General features: G+C 37.1%; 1 protein-coding gene across 9 annotated transcripts in view; it reads right to left on the bottom strand.

The window, feature by feature from the left end:
* The window catches only part of LOC307146158 (AP-1 complex subunit sigma-2), a 61,470-nt gene extending 41,695 nt beyond the window's left edge, over positions 1-19,775 (bottom strand). For 3 of the 9 annotated variants that reach the window (XM_079850018.1, XM_079850019.1, XM_079850020.1), the window contains exons 1-4: positions 19,660-19,775; positions 17,893-18,071; positions 7,880-7,988; positions 7,654-7,791 (exon numbers count right to left, since the gene is read on the bottom strand). In XM_079850018.1, the coding sequence (XP_079706144.1) occupies positions 7,654-7,791; positions 7,880-7,988; positions 17,893-18,071 (426 nt within the window). In that variant the 5' untranslated portion in view covers positions 19,660-19,775. Of the gene's footprint in view, positions 1-2,624; positions 2,716-3,270; positions 4,771-7,642; positions 7,792-7,879; positions 7,989-17,892; positions 18,072-19,659 lie in introns of those variants that run through there. The other 6 variants (XM_079850026.1, XM_079850025.1, XM_079850027.1 and 3 more) reach the window with 6 other exon arrangements.

Genomic DNA, 19,775 nt, shown 5'->3' with positions numbered 1-19,775 from the left:
TTCTTTCCGAAATTTTATAATATTAAAATATTAATATTTTTTCCAGTGGTTTTTCAATCATCCACCTGATAAAAGTAACTCCAGGGGCCGTATTCACAAAGAATTTTAAGGCTAAAAGTTGCTCCTAACTGGCGAATTTAGGAGCAACTCCTAAAAATAAAGGGCGTGTCACTCGTAACTTTAGGACTCCTATTTTTTTTGACAGAGTAATTCACGAAGCATTTTAGCCCTAAAAGTAGCACCTAAGCCTGGGACAGCTTAAAAGAAGTCGAGAGGACTCCTAACTCACTAAGACCTATTCACAAACCGCTTTTGTGGCATTTCACGTTGCGATGTTGTGAAATGCGTATGCGGCGGCTACAGGAGCTTCCAATCACGAGGAACAATTCTGCATTGTAGGCATAACTAGGGATGCAATAACGCCACCAACAACAACCAAAACTAGGCTACTCATTGCATGTAAACTAATTGTAACGTTTCATTGTGAATCAAATTAAAATGTTCTTCTCTTTGCAAACGTAGGCAGAGGCATATAGTGACAGATTAATTCAATAATGTTGCAAAGATATTGCATCAATCCATATGTTTCATTAGGCTATAGGCTATTTGTTTTGCCTTATACTCTTTATTAATTTAGGCTATTTATTCAGTTATTCATCATCTTCCGTCCTTCGCACTACTTGTGTAGCGCACGCATTCTCAGACCTGTCACCTGTCACTCATCATCGTAGGGGAGGTGTTTGGAATCATTCCCGCCTTACAATCATCAGCCAATCAAGGTGGTCACTTCAGTCAAGCTCGTGCATGAGTAATGACATCATCCATAGCAACGAAGACTCACTCTTAGTTTAGGAGTTGTCATTTTTCTTTACTAAGAGTAGGTCTGAAAGGCGTTGTGAATAACTTTTAAGAGAAAACTCCTAGCTAAAATCTTTTAGTGCGATTTAGGAGTACTCCTAGTGGTAAGATAAAATGCTTTGTGAATACGGCCCCTGAACATTCCTGAAAGAAGAAATATTGTATAATTGAAAAAAAAAAAAAAAAAATTATATATATATATATATATATATATATATATATATATATATATATATATATATATATATATATGTTATTTACAAAAATTAATTAATTGTATGTGTGTAGATCTCTCTGTAGCCTATATACTTTACACTCACAGGTACTAAAATGCTTAATTTTGAATCTTAATAGAATTTGCTCAACTAATTAACTAAATTCAAGTTTCTTCTGTGTGTTTCTCTGAATGAATTCACGTAGTGTAACAGCGCAGCGCTTCTGGGTTGTACATCACACGCATCACACACATGACCAGCGTCGGCCAATAGTGAGCCTCCGTTCTGACGTACAACCCAGAAGCGCTGCGCTGTTACACTCGTGAACTCACTCACACAGAAGAACATGAATAGTTGAATAAAGTCGTTATTTTTGTTGTTTTTTTGCGGACAAAAAGTATTCTCGTCACTTGATAAACTTAAGGTTGAGCCACTGTAATTTTAAGAACATTAGCAAAAGGCAGAGAGAGAGAGAGAGAGAGAGAGAGAGAGAGAGAGAGAGAGAGAGAGAGAGAGAGAGAGAGAGAGAGAGAGAGAGAGAGAGAGAGAGAGAGAGAGAGAGTGTGTGTGAGTGAGAGTGAGAGAGAGAGAGAGAGAGAGCGTGAGAGAGAGAGAGAGTGTGTGAGTGAGAGTGAGAGAGATAGAGAGAGAGCTAGAGAGAGAAACACAAACCCATCGCCGCATAATGTGATTTATTCTGATGCAGAGGGATATTTATGCAGTGGCAAAGCCCCAAAATGAAAAGGGACACACTCATCACTCATCTCTCATCCACACACACACACACACACACACACAGCCGAGACGCCCGTCCTGAGCTGAGGGAGTAATGCACATCTTTATGCAGGCACAATTCACGGAGAGCATAAGAATGCAGTTAAAGCATTAGTTGTCATCCAGTGTGAGTTAGTTCCCATCAGGCATCATCATGTCAGAGACCGACACACACATTCACAGCGTCTGATCGCGGAGACGGGGTGTGTGTCTTTAAACGCAACACATTCATATTACATGCATGCATTCACAGAATGTGTTCAGTCGTTTGCTGAATACGCCATTATGATAATTATATGCGAACCAATAACTGAAGACATGACGTGAATTACTATCACTGGCCCTTTAAGACACAATCTGCATATTATTCATTAGATACAGTACGCCAGATTAGGGTTCGCCTTCAGATCTTTTCTTTATAAGTAAAATATGCAGTTTTTAAATGCATGGCTTCATATACCGCTGAGTTTGCTATAACTAGAATGCTAATAATCCATTCTGAATGATTTCATACATCATAATATGTAACGGTGAACTGAATAAGGTTGCATGCTTAAACTAATTCTTACATAATGAATTTTTCTGGATGCTGTTTTGCTCGAACTTAAGACTGATTATCCTTTTGCTAGAAATCTTGTGACCACATTTTGACCAGGTCAAAGGTCAAGAGTTAAGAAGTTTAAACACCCCCCCCCTCGTCACGTCACCACGTCTCCTCCAATCAGAGCGAGCGAGAGCTTCATCATGCCCAATCAGCAATCGGCTCAGGCAAATCACACCATTTACCAATCGGCTGACAGCGTGGGCGGGGCTCCGGCCCCTATAAGATCTCCTCATTGGCCAAACCTCCCCAGTCTTCAGTCTGGCTCTACGGACAGAAACACCAGCCAATCAAACAGCCCCGTTCTGCCAAATCCGATTCACAGAAGGCCAGGAACTCTTGGAATTGGATTAAGATTGGGAATGAGAATGTGTTCAACCTCAGACTGAAGTGGTTCAGAGACACGATCCAGCCAACATGATATAAAATGAATCACAGCTTATCATCATGATTGTGTTTCTGCAGCTGGCCAGAGAAATGAACATCGAGTGAAGAAATAAAACTCGATCTGTGGCTAATGTATAGAATCATGGGAAAATGTGATTTCCAGGCGCTTTTAACCACAAACATCTCTTAAAACTGCCCAACAACTGACTGATTTAACTAGCCTGCATAACTTACCCACAAATATAAACATGCAACATCATGAGTCTTTTGGTGTAAGGTAATATTTTTGATGCAATAACTTATTAATTCACACATATTTGTAAATAATAACATTTTAGAGGGGGAAAGAAAATGGGATTTAACAGAAATCCATGGGTTAAAAACACTATATACATTTAACACGGATATAAAAAAAGTACTAAAATAGTTGTTAATCACCATTAATTAGGCAATTTGACTAGTTTAATGTTTGGAAATCCAGGCCATACAGATGATTTTTCATAAAACTGTGCTAAATGTATGAACAATAGTCACAAACTGCAGAAACGGAGCAGCAGCTCAAACTCATTAAAACATCAAACACAGATCTGACCTCAAATCAGCAGATAAAGGCCAAGCCCCAGTCGAGACTACGGCAGCCCCAGAGGCTCAAACCGCATGCTCTCGCTGATAATGCTTTTATTACTTATGCATATTCGTTTATTTCTCACATAAATGCATATTCGCATGATTACTTGAACCATGACGTCGATAAAGATGCAAAGCTAGTTGAAATCTCGGCACTGCTGGTGTTTTCGTGCTCAGTCGCTGAACTGCACATTTAGGTCATGTCTCGCTGCTAAAGCGTGGACAGCAAGTCTTTGTTCTCTATTTTCTCCTTTGTCTGTCTGTAATTTGGCCCTCGGGACAAAGTCTGTCGGGATGGCAGTCAGAGATGATGAACCACAGCTCTGTTCGGCTCTGAGTTACCGATGCTGATTGAACATTTCTACTTCATCTAGGCTGTATCTAGTGCCTAAATCAACCTTAATGTGGGAAGAATCATCCAATCACATCATTCATACATCCATTCAGTCAAAAACCCCTTTTCACTGGGAGAAAATGAGAAGAAATTATACAGGAAACTAAACTGCTTCGTTTTATTAGTAACTAACTGGGTCAATCTGACAAAACCTGTCAAGGATGTATTCAACCCCAAAAATCGAAAGAAAGAAAGAAAGAAAGAAAGAAAGAAAGAAAGAAAGAAAGAAAGAAAGAAAGAAAGAAAGAAAAGCAAATAATTTTACATAAAGAAAATTAGGAAACTAATAACAATCGCAATGGAAAAAAACTTTAATGGTCAATGCAAAAAAAAAAAAGGCTTAATATTTACTTAAAATAAGTAATGAAAAAATAAAAGTTTTCATTCTTTTTCTTTTGATTTTGGGATGCAATGTGTAAAAATGCAGATATCTATAGATTTAGTGGGACAAAAATGGATGGAGTGGAAATATATTGGTCAAAATGTTATTCACATTCACACTGTTCTAAAAGGTTTTTAAAAATTTTTTTTTTTAAATCTTTTTTCCCTTTGATTTTTGAGGGAAATGCGGAATTTGCGGAATTGTTTTTACAAAATTAAGATTTTTGAATGTGACAATCAATTTCCTTATTTCGCATTCTTTTCTTTTGATTTTGAGGTGATTATGTGACCCATTTTTTAGTGAGATTCACTCAGTTAAACTATAGTAACTAATTTCTCTAATCTCTTTATCCAGGGAAAAACTCAGCATGTCATCAACTTCCTGTATCCAGAAGTTCACGGCATGCAGAACACAGTCCCGCTCCACTGGGATCAGATTAATGACTAGAGCTACAGGGAGACTGATGGCTACAGACGCTAATCAATGATCCATAAATCATACCTGGAAGCAGACGGATCTGAAAATCTAGATTCTGTAAATCAAAACAGTTGGGTCGGGCAAAAGAAGGAAGAATACAGAGAGCAAGAGAGAGAAGAGAGACATCAAACTCATGAAGCAAGTTCATTTATCTACAGCCAGGCTGGCATCAGCACACCTGGATTAAAGCTGAAGTGTGTCATTTCTGCAACAAAAACTTTGAATGCAATGCAGTTATCTCTGTTATATCTACAGTCTTGTCTCATATTTTGCTTTTAAAAGGATAGTTCACCCAAACATGAAAATTAGCCCATGATTTACTCACTCTCAAGTCATCCAAGGTGGTGTATATTAGTTATATTAAAAAATGTCCTGGCTCTTCCAAGCTTTATAATGGCAGTGAATGGCTGTTTCTGTTTTGAAGTCCATAAAAGTGCATCTATCATCATAAAAGTGCATCTATCCATCATAAAAGTGCATCTATCCATCATAAAAGTGCATCTATCCATCATAAAAGTGCATCTATCCATCATAAAAGTGCATCTATCCATCATAAAAGTGCATCTATCCATCATAAAAGTGCATCTGTCCATCATTAAAGTGCATCTATCCATCATAAAAGTGCATCTATCCATCATATAGTTGTCATGGCATTGCTATGAAGTTGCTATTGTCTTGAGTAGTTTTTTAACATGTTCTTATGCAGCTGTTGGATCGTAGCCAAATGATTCTGGATGGTTGCGTTCATAGCAGCTTGCTATGTGATTGCCCAGATGTTCTTGGTGGTTGCTAGGGTGTTACTAGGGTGTTCTGGCTGTCTGTGTCCTGAATGTTTTTTTGTGTGTTGCTATAGTATGTGGTTGCTATAATGTTCTGGGCTGCGTTTCCCAAAAGCATCGTGAGCCAAGTTGATGGTAGAGACCATTGGTGGCAATGGTTCAACAATCTACTTAGGCTTACGATGCTTTAGGGAAACGCAGCCCTGGATAGTTGCCAAGGTGTTGCTATGCGGTTCTGAGGAAGTTGTTAGAGTGCTCTGAGTGGTTACAGTTGCATTGTTATGCAGTTGAGTGTTTTTAGTGTGTGTGTACATAATGTTCTAGATTGTTACCAAGGTGTTGCTAAGTGGTTGCCAATGGGTTCTGAGTGTTTTTTTGGTGTGCTGATCTAATGGTCTGGATGGTTGCCAAGGTGTTGCTAAGTGGTTGGTGTTTTGAGTATTTTTTTAATGTGTTAGTGTTTCAATGTGTTTTTTGAGTGAGTGTGTTGCTATATGTATATTGCTATAATGCTCTGAATGGTTGCCGGGGTGTTGCTATGCGGTTCTGAGGCAACTGTTAGTGGTTACTGTGACATTGCTGTGCAGTTGCCAAGGTATTCTGAGTTTTTTGTGTGTGTGAGTTGCTATAATGTTCCGGATGGTTGCCAAGGTGTTTTTATAGTGTTTCTACAGTATGTGGTTGCTATAATATTTTTAATGGTTGCCAGGGTGTTGCTATGCGGTTCTGAGGAAGTCATTAGAGTGCTCTGAATGGTTACTGTGACATTGCTATGCAGTTGCCAAGGAGTTCTGAGTTTTTTAATGTGTTGCAATAATGTCCTGGGTGGTTTCCAAGGTGTTGCTAAGTAGTTGCCAAGGTGTGTTTTTAGTGTGGTGCTACAGTATGTGGTTGCTATAATGCTCTGGGTGTTTCCTATGGTGTTGCTAGGGTTCTTCAGATTAGACTTGCATATAAAAAAAAATGGATATGAGAAAGCATTTCAATTTCAAAACAGATACACTTCAGCTTTAATCTGAAAGCCCAGCATCAGGACATCCTGCAGATCTGTGCATCTGTACGCTAGAGCGAGACTCCATGAAGATGAAGAGATTGTGTGTGAAAGCTCGGTTCCTCTAAACTGTAAAGAACAAAGGAGTGTTTTGTTCTGCAAGCGCCGGGGAAGCTGGGTAACACACACACACGAGAGCAGTCACTGTGAACATGTAGCTCCTGAGGGATTTCTACCTTTCAATTCAATAGTCGGAGCGAGAGAGAAGCAGAGCGGCGGTGCGAAGGTCAGAAACACTATGAAACACGCAAACGATCCCGTTGCTTTACTGTGGTGGTAATAAACCTCAGTACTCAAGGCGGCAAGAGACTCATTAAACCAGATGTGGTGGTATTTTATGGTAGCCAGGGTTTGAAATTAACTTTTTCACTTACTGGCCAATTTTGGCTACTGAATTTTTAAGTTACCGGCCATTCAGAACTTCTACTAGCCCAAAAAAAGAAAAAAAGAAGAAGAAATAAACCAGATTAACTACGTCACAGTTTAGCACATGTATGTGCATATACACAAATAAATATATACACAAATCAATATATATATATATATATATATATATATATATATATATATATATATATATATGTGCACACACACATTATAACATTTGGATTTCATACATTCATTTCTTATTCAAACAAAATCCTGTCAACTCCTCATCCTTTTCACCAAAAATGTGTTTTAGGTGGACAGATCAATACAGTACAAAAAACATAAAAAAAGTAGGATGTTAGGAAAAAAAGCCCCCTGTTTTTTCTGTTAACCAAATGCTTTATAATCCTCACTATTGCTTCATTGCAAATGAATATGCTGCATTTAATACATCATGATGACTTTGCGCTAAATCTGCGCAGATTTGGTTTAAATGAACTTCCCCAGCAAAGTGAGTAGATAAAATACGTTAATAATATAATAATATATAAAAGTTTAAAATATAATAAGTAAATATAATAAGTAACACGCCAAATTGGCCAGTGATTTGACTTGATTTATACCCGCATTTGGCGGGTGTTAATTTCAAACCCTGATGGAAGCGAGATATAAACATCTCAACAGACCAATTATTTTAACTAACCGGCTCAGCAAAGTTCCCGCATCACATGACCCTCACCTCCTGCAGGAGATCCGCCTGCTCGATGGCCTTCAGGACGTTCTTCTTCGACGTCTCCTGAGCTTCGCCTCCCAGCAGGAACTCGTCCAGGATAAAATACGCCTTCTCGAAGTTAAAGATGATATCCAGCTCGCAGACCTGAGATTGGGAGGAATAATCACTGTAATTCGGTTCTTTTTTTTTTTTTTTTTTTGGGAAGCAAGAAGTCACGTCAATTTTGACTTACACTGCCGAAGTATTTGTCGAGCAGCTCGACGTAGCGGTGGATGATCTCCAGCGTGATCAGCTCGTTGTCCTGGTCCTCGATGGCACAGCAGAAATACAGACTGGCGTATCTGCAACAAACAACATCAGTTTTAGTTTTAGTCACCAAAAAAAAACTGATTTTGTTTTTCTGCTGATATGAAAACAGATGACTTGAATAGCTCTATTTGGAAAGAATTAATCATTCTACAATGATTGAGGTGATTGTGTAAGGAAGTGAATGTGCATAAAAAAAATTATTAAAGCTGCAAGCCGCATTTATCGGGGTTCAAGCATTTAAGGCCTTTAAGCACACATGCATAAAAAGACATTAAGTTTTATTTGGCAAGCATTTATCCACTGACATCAAATATTGAGCCCGTACATATGTGTACCGAATTTGGTGAAGCTATCTCATTTGCTTCTCGGGTTATAGCCATTTTAGTAAAAGTGGCTCCGCCCACAGCATACGTTTTGGGGCCCCTTAGCGACCGCGAATCGAAATTTAAACTTTTTTCCGATAATTATTGATATTCAGTCTACAGAGAATCTTTCTGCACTGGTTTGGGCAAAAAACCTGGGACTAGTTCCTTGGACAGAATTTTTATCCTGCCGGAACCGAAATCGGAGATATAGGTTATGTTATATTATATTATATTATATTATATATTATGTCCGGCTTGAGCCAAGGATCACAGTGATATAAGACACTTGAGTCTAGGACAAACCGTCTAGGAGTTATGAGCAATTTCATACTTTTGCTTGCTGTAGCGCCACCTATTGGCCAATCGGGGTCATACTTTGATAGGTTCTCCCCAAATTGAGGACTACCATTTGGCCACGTTTCAAGATTCCAGCATTTACGGTTTGGGCTGCACGATGCGTTTTACGGCAGAATAATAATAAAAACCCTGACAATTACAATAGGGTTTCAGCACTTTGTGCTTAAACCCCTAATAAACAAATTACGATCATAGGTAAATACAATATGCTTGTAAAAAGTGCTTTATGTTTTTCCAGGTAAGTCTAACAGTATTCAGGTACAGAAATTGAATAATGAAATGTAAAACAACACTGCATAGTCTTCACTGTATAAATTAAATATAATTAATCTTTGTTAAAGCTTAAAATGATCACTGCTTTAGACAAAACCAAGCAACAATTCACATGTTAAAAAAGGGATTTGACAGTCTACTACTTTCTTTTGCTCCATAAAACTGCATGCTAGTAAACTGAGTGTGTGTGTGTGTGTGTGTGTGTGTGTGTGTGTGTGTGTGTGTGTGTGTGTGTGTTTCAATAATAATAATAATATATCTTTCTTTCAGCTGACACTTGATTTATCTTCATCCTCACATGCGGAGGCTCTCCGGCTGGCCAGAGCTGCTGAGCGAGTGTTTTAACGTGATAATGTACCGCTGTCATCAGCAGACGGGATTGGTCATTCTGGACAGCCTCTCTTCACTGTGTTTGTGTGTGAGACGCAGAGAGAATGAGGATGAAATCACATTTTCTACACACAACTGTTCTTCTAAATGCTGTTATGAATATGCATAGCTAACATCGGGTTCACTCGCTAGTAGCTTTCAGGACTCCAGCCTAGCTGAACACAATAGTGCAAAATAATGGAGCAAATAACATAAAATAATATAATATTCAAATGAGAGAACACGTAATAAAACGCAATAAAAAATATGAAGTGAATGTAAAAAAATATAATAAAATTAAACTTTAAATAGGGTGAATAAAATAAAAAAAAGTAAAAAATATGTAAACGGAGTGAAGTAGTAATAAAATGTAAACAAAATATGAGTGGACAAGTAATAAAATACAATAAGAAAATATAAATTAAAAGTAGTGAATGCAAGTAAATAAACTAATATGCAAATGACGTGACTAAAATAAAATCAAACATTAAGTAATTGAGTAAATTAAATTAAATATTCAAATCGTGTGAACAATTAAATAAATGCAAATAGGCTGACTAAGTAAAATACAAAATATGCAAATGGAGTATAAATGTAAAATACAATATATTTAAACGAACATAATACACATGCGCTTGACCTCACAGTTTACACAAATTCGTGTTTTTGTAGTTTACACAAATTCGTGTTTTTATAGTTTACACAGACGATGACTGTATCTTTTTCAAAAACCTACACTTTAAAAAGTTTTCAGGCCCTCGAAATCTCACTGTTGTGTAAATGAATGGCCAAAATGCATTATGTTTTCTGTTTTTAGTGTAAGTACCACAAACATTTTTAAAAGATTCAAAGCCTCAAATCTCATGAACGTTTGTCAACACCAGCGTACATCTAGTTATTCGGATGCACCAATATTAACTTTTTGGCTGATACCGATAATTCTTGATATTTAAAAGCCGATAACCGATATATTGGCCGATAAATATAAATCCAAATTTTTATATAATTTTTTAGAGCCTGATTACAAAAACAAAAGTCTCACCATTAAAAGCCATGTCCCAAACACACAAATATGAGGTTCTCATTATAGTTTTATGTAGCCGACATGACAGACATGTTGCACTTTACTGTATTTTCCTTGTGATTCCAATCATATTTCAAGCAATTCAAAACCATCATGGTGAAGAGTGTGTATCTGAAGCGTCTCAGCTGAAGAAAATAATACATTACTTATTGGCTTTAATATATTGGACAATTTTTCTTATCAGGCCGATAACATTAAAAAATGAACATATATTGGCCACAATATCGGTATCGGCCAATATGTCGTGCATCTCTATCTAGTTACTCCTCAAATCATCATTGGTACCTGCAAACACAACTTTGTTTCCACACAAACTAGTATAAAAACCTGTGTGACTGAAAATCAAAACCAGCCAATCAGGAAGGAACATGTCATTTTAAGAGAGCATGTCTCCATTTGCTATACAGAACAACATGAATAAGCTTGTACTGGCGTTTCATTTACACACACACACACACACACACACACACACAGCTTAGCAATGCTAATGCTCAGTTTGGATGAGATCTGTAGACAGATAGACAGATAATCAGGCTGTTGAGCGGGCGGTTGGGGTCAGAGGTCAGACGGGGCGAGCCGTGAGGGGATGATTCTGGAACCGAACCAAAGCCCGATCACACTGAGCAGAACCAGAGGAACTGATGTAGACACAAGGTCATGTTCATTATTACTGCTCCTCCGTCTAGACCTCGTTCTTTCATCGGTATCAGCCTCAGTTTAGTGTGTTTTACTGGCAGGACAAACTGCATCTGATTCGCCGACAGCACAACTGTGTTCAGCTGCAAACACCGGCTAAATAATGGGTAATATACAGTAAAAAAGATCATAAATAATTAAATAAAACATTTGCAAATGGTGAGAATAAACAAAATTTTAAAAAAACAAAAACAAATAAAAATAATAATAATAATATGCACATAGAATGAACTGAAAAAGTATTATAATAAAAAAGCAAAAGTAGTGAATGTAAATCACATAAAATACAATACAAAAAATATGTAAATCAAGTGAACAAGAAAAGAACAGAAAGAAAAGAACTTTAAATTTTAAGTAAAAAAATTAAATCAAACTATGCAAATGGAGTGAATAAAATTAAATTAAATAGACAAAATAACTGAAAGTAATAAAATAACAAATGTGCAAATGAGAAGCAGCAAAGAAATTAAATTATATAAAAATATGCAAATGCAGTAAATAAAATAAGATCAAGATAAGATGCTTAAGTAATAAAATATGCAAATGTGTGCTTACGAAGCAATAAAATATGCAAATGATTTGCTTACGGAATAAAATATGCAAATTGAACGTTTAAGTAATAAAATAAACAAATGGGAAAGAGCAAGTAAAAAATTATATGCAAATAAAATGAAAAAGTAATAAATAAATAAAAATTAAGAAGTAGCGAATGTAGAGAAAATGAGAGAACAAGTAATAAAATAACAAATATGCAAATGGGGTGAATGCATTCAAATACAATACAAATATATGAAAATCGAGTGAAGGAGTAACAAAAAAAACTAGACTTTACATCAAATAAAAAAAAATTAATGTATGCATTTTGCAGATGTTTTCATCTAAAGCAACTTAAATTGTATTCAAGGTTTACGTTTCATCTGGGAACTGAACCCATGACCTTTCCACCGCTAGCAAAATATTAAATAAAAGTGCTCAGTCGCTCTTTTTAATGGAATGATTCAGCATTTGTTAATCGTTCTGACCCATGTGTGTTTACCTGTATATAATACAGGGACGACCTTCAATGTAAAAATCATTCCCTCGAACAATGCAAAGCGCTTTCTTTAAAGAAACAGCCTTTGGGTTTGTTGATCTGTATTCATTATAATTAGATTTAAGGAACAATAATACAAAGAAAGACTACGGTGTATGTCCTCCTGTGGATCATGTGTGATCGTGAACAGAAGAAATCAGGACACAGACACAAAGACACAGCGAGGGATACACCAAACGTGTGGCCGCATATTTTAAATTCACTCATGCTACTGAATACAAATGATACACGGACACTCTCACTTCAGATACACCAGAAAACACAACATCAACATCATACGCCGATAAATCAATTGTGCCAAAGTTTATATTTGTATTCCTCTGGTTTTCAGAAGCTGAAACACTCATACACACACAATCCAGTGTAAACACACACAGAATAATGTGCTGAAGTATTAAAATGTGACCTATTATCCTAAATTCATTTTTATATTTTTCTCCAATGTGACCTCAAATCTACTTAGGCTCCGCCCACAACTGCTGACAGACTCCACCCTATTAGCATAGCCCCGCCCCTCTGTGAGCTCTACACAGTCTGTCATGTTCATCTCCTCGCCACAGCATTCAAATAAGAAATGTATTCTTTATTAAAGCTGCGAAGGTTATTCAGTCAAGAGCAGTGAGTGATTTTCTGATTTTCTTTTGTTGTTTGATTCATATTAACAGCATACATAGCAGTAAGTACTGTATATTACGCTGTCACTTTAATACACAGATCTAATATACTCATGCGGTTTCATATAGATATAACCGACTGTGTTTAAGCAAAAGATTGTGAGCATTTGACAACAGATGTTTTAGTTTTTGTCAGAGTATCTGAGGCACGAGCTGTAAAGGCTCCACCCTCTTCTGGAAAGGGGGCGGAGCAGCAGCTCATTTGCATTTAAAGACACATGCATGAAAACAGCGTGTCTTTCCTTCCACTTAAAAATGCATTTACAGCATGGTTTAATAAATGATGTGTGGGGTATTCTGAGCTGAAACTACACAGACACATTCTAGGGGACACTTATATTACCTGCTCCTTATCAACCACTCAAACACCCTAGGCCCCGATCACACCGAACGCGTTTTTTGCAGTGAGAGGCGCCTTTTTTGAATTGTTCTCCTATGGCAGTGAGCGTTCTGCGTGCTGTTTATGCGGCTCGCGTTTTTGAAGTTGAAAAAAAGCAACTCAGAGCAAAACAAAAAACAACAGAAAAAAAAACAACTTTTACATTTTAAAGCTGCAGTCCGTAACTTTTTTTGGTTGAAAAAAAATTTCTCCAAAAATAACGTTTGACCAAGTACATAACGAGCCAGTGTTCAGAACTCTCTGCTTGCCGTAGCTCGATTCAAAACGGTAAGCTTGTAATAATGTTTTTAATTCCAGTGGTACTGGTGGATTTCCGCGGGAAATTCGAGCATGTGTTTGCGTCATTACGTCACATCTGTACACATAAAGAAGAGTCTCGGCTAGTAGGCTATGAGTGTGAGGATGTTGGAGGTGGAGATTTATAGCCAGATTTATTTTTATTGAAAAATTTATTCCACTGTCCAATTGAATGAATGGAGAGGCGGGCCTTCCGGTGTAGTGACGAAAGCTACAGTTGCTTTGAACGTCCAGAGACTGCAATGATGGAGGATAAACTTGTGGTGCTCTCGCACGGTTACCAGGAGCTGAACGACTTCACGAACCGTGACTGCCACAATGTTAACAGAAAGTAAATAAAGTTAATAAAAGGCTAATATGACGTGTACTTGACTGACAGGACAGCTGTTTCTGTGGTTGCCTAGCAACATAAAAATAAGTGATCGGGGCCAAGAAAGGCAGTGTTGTGCGCCTCGTGATTTCGAACCTGAAAAACACGCTCGGTGTGATCGGGGCCAACTGCATGTAGTGGGAAGTTTTACATGGGAAAACATTCACATTTTCTATAGGAATGGCAAAAATCTTAGTCTGGCCATAACCAGACCAAGCTCAGTCTTTTAAGATTGAACATTAGTCTGGGGAGTCTGCTCTGTGTTGTCTACTGCACAAGAGGCGTGATCAACAGGCGTAGCTCAAATGACTCTGTACGCATTTGGATAATCCTTCAACCAATCAGACCAACGATCCAGGTGGCGTACTTTGCAGAGAAAACTCCAGGCAGGAAACGTGTCATCAAACGTGTTGGTTTGCAGCATTGATCAGCGGTTTGCAGAAGCAATAGCATCTAAGGCTGTCACTTTTGTGAAAAAATCCTGTTCGATTTTTGAGACATAAGTGTTCATTGAATCGACTGTAAAATCTATTTTCCATGTCTAAAGACGTTTCCATTTTCAACGCTAAATATAGGCAAATCCACGGACAACTAACAAGCATTAGGACAAACGTAAAGAGGGCGCGCCGCGCTTGAAGCCTGGTTTATATTCGACGCGTCTGCACGAGCGCGAAGGTGCGCGCACGTCTAAATGAGTTGCCTACATTTAAAAAATGAGCAAACAATAGCATAAAAAGTATTTTTAATGAACATAAAGGTCCATGTTTAATAAAAATGTTCATGAAACTTAATGAAATGTTTAGTGAAATTAGAAAATATGTAAGAGATAGTAAATTTAGTTATGTTGTAAACACATTCGCATATCCATATCTTTTGTTTTATTGTCACGAGTAATAATCTCAGGGTTTACTGGGTTTTACACGATTCTTTTTGTAGTGTGGTATTGGTGGTGGTGTACTAAAATAAACATTGTCACGTGTGTATAGCTTTCTTCTTCTCACCGCTGATTCCTGATGGTTTAGAGGACAATTACTCGAGTCGCCCCCTGTCGTTTCAAAGAATAGTACAACGGCGAGCGTTTGGGGAGGTGCGCGCGCAGTCTGCGGAGACTCACGCTGCGGAGCCAGGCGAAAGTATAAACAAGGCTTGAGACGCGCACAAGTCAGCAAATATTCCTGATGATTTATTGGCGTGAAGTTTCGTGCACAATGACAAACAGGAGTGCAACATTCTCGAAAAACAATAAGCCATAACATCAATGAAAAACATCACTGCACTGCAGGCTTCAACATGGCTGTGTTTACCATTAGAAGTCAAACAAATTTCGCCAACGTAGGCGATTGTAGACCGTAGCCCAAATCTGTCTATATGCATGAGACTGTCTGAGTACCGGCAGAATTCACAGTTTTGTAGTAAAAAGAGACACATTATGCAGAAGTATAATCTGCTGTTATGTGTGTGTGTCAGAGCCTGCAGTCGCTGTGTGACGCGCGTTCGCTGCGGGCGTATCGTGACGAGCTGGACGCGCTCCGAGAAAAGTTCAAATCGATTCCCTATTTTCGTTTTCGAAACTTGCGTTGGTTGGTCTGATCGATTGTGCAATCGATTTTCGAACGTAAAGTGACAGCCCTAATAGCATCCAGCGATTTTTGCAGGTTGTGCAAAAAAAACATGAAAGTTTATGGTATTTACAGCCACTCGAGCGATTTGTTTGCTAAACTAAAGAAGCCATTGAGCTTCGTCGAGAGGTTAAAAGGAATTGGATTGGATTAAACCCGCCAATAGCACGCCAGGCGGATAAGCCGGTCTGTGATTGGTCCCCGCAGATTTGTAACGGAAGCAGGATAGAAGAACGTACAGGTGTCCAGCTCGGACTCAAATCATCAGGGTTTACCCAGTCTACAAGAATCTAGCAGTGTCACTGTTATTCTGGTGATTACAATGAAATTAAAAATGATATCAATATCAAACACTGCAGTGCCGGTACAGGTGGGATGCTTGGGGGTCCATTTCCCTGAGTGTGTGTGAGTGTGTGTCAGTGTGTGTCAGTGTGTGTGAGAGAGTGAGTGAGTGTGTGTGAGTTCTCAGGTCAGTGTCTATGTACCCCCCCATTCCAGCTGCCATGGAAACACCCTCATCTCAAGGAAGATGGCTTTCATCCTGAGGAGAACATGTGATAGTGTGCAGGACACAGTAACTCAAACTACACGAAGAACGGCGTTCCAGAGACGGGAAATATCACATCCATAAACCAATTACCATCCTCCATTACTGTGTGCCTGTAAACAAGCTCTGTGTATGTGCATATTTTAATAACTTGTCATCAAAATTCTCTTTACCTACTTTCTTAAAACGTGTTCCTTCTCTTACTGTGACATTTCATCTGTGCACGCAATCACAAAGAAAATTTTTAAAAATAAATCAAATCCATGTTTTTTTCATTGCATATAAAATTTTACTCTGAACATAAAAAAAATGGGCAGCAAATGCAACTTTCATACTGAAAACACTCTAATAGCTGATGTCATCATGAGCAAATCCCACCAATCACGTGACAAGAAGCTCGACTTGAACTGAAGCAAAACCTGAGATAATATTTAAAGACATTCAGGAAGGAGTTTTTCCCACAGCATGGTTCAATTAGTAGCCAAGAAGTTTTTTCATTAACTTCTTTCAAAGTAGTTACACACACACACACACACTATGCATCATTCCAAACCCAGAAAACACACTGATAAAACAGATGAAGACTTTTAATCTCAAACTCGCTCAATATGCACTCAACTGACTAACTAAAACTGACACTAAAACCATAAAAACTAAAAACTTTGTAACTTGAAATAAATTAAACATGGTAAGACTTTACAACATGGTCCCACCAGTTAACATTACTGCATTAACTAAAATTAACTAACAATGAGCAATACTTTTGTTATTCATCTTTGTTAACATTAGTTAATGAAAATACAACATTGTGAGTTCATGTCAGCTCAGGGCCATTAATATTAGCAACAGATTTTAATAATGTATTAGTAAATGTTAAATTCAACAATAATTAAGATTAACCAATGCTTTAGAAGTTTTTTTCACTGTTACTTCATCTTAACTAATGCCTTATTATAGCGTTACCGTAAACGTTAACTGAAATAAAATATACAAAAGTAAACTTATTTTAGAAAAGCTAGTAACATCTCATTTTCATTTAGTTTAAGTTGAAGTAATAAAATTAATAAAATTAGTGCTGTCAAATTCATTAATCGCATGTAATATAAAAGTTTGTAAATGTATGTCTGTGTGAATATAGTATATATACACACAGACACACTATATCTCTCTCTCTCTCTCTCTCTCTCTATATTATATATATATATATATATATACATACATACACACACACACACACACACATACATACATACAAACTTTTATATTGCATGCGATTAATCACGATTAATCGATTTGACAGCACTAAAATAAAAATAAAACTACAAATATAAAATATAAAAAATAATACAAACTCTAGACCCATTTAACAAAAACTAATACATTTACAAAAATACAAAATTAGTAAAACTTTCACTAAAAATAACATTTAAAACATTCAAAATATTAATAAAAATCATAATAGGTACAGAAGAAACCCATCATTTCTCAAATAAATGTTTCAAACAGTAATATGCCGAATAGTCACATGACCTGTTTATTACGCTGCTCGTCTGATTCAGCGACTGGTGTCTAGCTGATGATTATTTTGCAATGTTTCTGAAACGACTTTATGTCTACAGAAACTAATGTAACTTTATTTGTCACAACGGTAATGGAAGGTGAATTCGAGTGCTGTGAATCATGGGATAGAATGTTGTGAATAAGATTACAGTGATTAGTGGACAGGTTGTTTTTTCCTCAGTTAAAGTATAAAACAATGCACAGCTCCACACCAGCGAGGAGCTCCACTGACCTCTTGTACACGATCTTCAGGTCTCTCCACTCCAGGAAGCTGCACATCTTGGGCTTGCGGGCCAGAACCGTCTGCACCAGCTCTCGAGTGATCTTCTTCTTCTCCTTATCCGACAGAGGAACGTACCATTTCTGCAGACGGAGCTTCCCCTGTCTGCTGAACAACAGCATGAACTGCATCTGTGGGGAAGAGATGAGTGAGGAGAGATCAGGAGAACAGGAGACCATCGTAAACAAGAGCATAATAACTGTCATTTAAACAATAAGCCATTCAGGATTGGCACAGAATCATGCAAATTAAAGCGATAGTTCACCCAAAAATGAACATTCTGTCATTAATTACTAGGGATGGGAATCTTTTGGCATCTCATGATTCGATTCAATTAGATTCTTGAGGTCAGGATTCGATTAAACATCAATTCTCGATTTTGAATCAAATTTCGATTCGATGCATAGATTTGATTGTACAGTAGTTTACCGTTTTGTGCTACTTTTCATTTTTGACTGCGGTATATAGTTTAATAGGTGTAGACGAGGAAATAAAAAATTAAAAGAGTTAATTGTAACCCTTGAAATTTATTTCGTTTTTCTTCCCAAAATTCAACCCAATATTATAAAACAAATGTCCTTTAAGTAAGCCTGAGACTAAGAGAAAAACTACTAAGTACATAAATCAAATTCCTTGATACAAAAAAATAACACTTTTGCAAATATAAAACTACTAAAATAATCAAACTACTAAGTTTCTCTGGTACAGTAGCCTAGTTTTATTTACATGTCTTAAGAAAAACTACAGAAACTGAATAATAAAAAAATAAACCACTATATAGGCTAGTCTTCACTGTATGAATTAAATATTGATTCATAATAAAGATACAAAAATGTGATTCGGTCAAAAGAAGTGTGATTTTTATAAATTAACATTAATGAAACGGATGGTTTATTAGGCTGCTGTCGCTTTAAGAAGAAATGCACAGATCTAATGCACTGTTACACATCCGATTTTCTGCCAACTGTTTAAGTTGTCTTTAAGTAAAGACATCATTAAAGTAATCCATGTGACTCCAGTGGTTTAACCTCAATTTTATGAAGTGACGTGAGTGCTTTGTTCATGCAAAAACACATCCTTAACCACTTTATTTACAAAATGTATCTCTAACCCGCACATGCGTGTTGTGTTGACGCAAGAGCTGAGAAAGTGGTAGTTTCAAGCTGGCAAAGATGAACAAATGTCTAACGGGTTTGAAACGTCAATTAATTACAACATTTCATTTTTAAATGAACTATCCTTTTAATATAACATGAAATAAATTACAACAATAAACTCAATGCATCTATTCTGCATTTAAAAAACGTGTAAAAAAGGAACATATCTAATATATTTTTCACATTTTACTATTTTTATAATAGCATACATTACTATTGTTGTTATTATTATTCTTATTATTATTTTTATTATTATTATTATATTGTGAAGAATGCATGTCATGCGGATAATGTAATGATTTTGTCATTATGACCAAACTCCTTGATCGGCAGTATTACTGTGCCAGTTCATTTGCACAGACAGAGATATAAATTAAATCACAGACCAAATGCACATAACTTATGCGTTCTAGAGATTTGATTGCAAAGCTAATTAACGCATATGCCTTGTAACTAATAAGCATGTGATCTCCAATGCGCAGCTGGTGTTAACACTTTTGAGTCACGCGAGGCGTTTACAACCTTTTTCAGAAGGGAAATGATCAAATAGCACACGACATACCTTTGTGAAGAGGTCCGTTAGTAAATGAGGGATGAATTCACATGAGTTCTGGATTCACAGTGATTCGCGTCTGTCTCAGCTCGAGGCTTGTGTACAAGAGATGCGAGACGGCGTCA

The sequence above is a fragment of the Squalius cephalus genome, assembly GCF_949319135.1.
Source record: "Squalius cephalus genome assembly, chromosome: 18".
Taxonomy (NCBI): domain Eukaryota; kingdom Metazoa; phylum Chordata; class Actinopteri; order Cypriniformes; family Leuciscidae; genus Squalius; species Squalius cephalus.
Note: the sequence above shows the minus strand (reverse complement) of the source record. Positions and strands in the feature narration are given on the sequence as shown.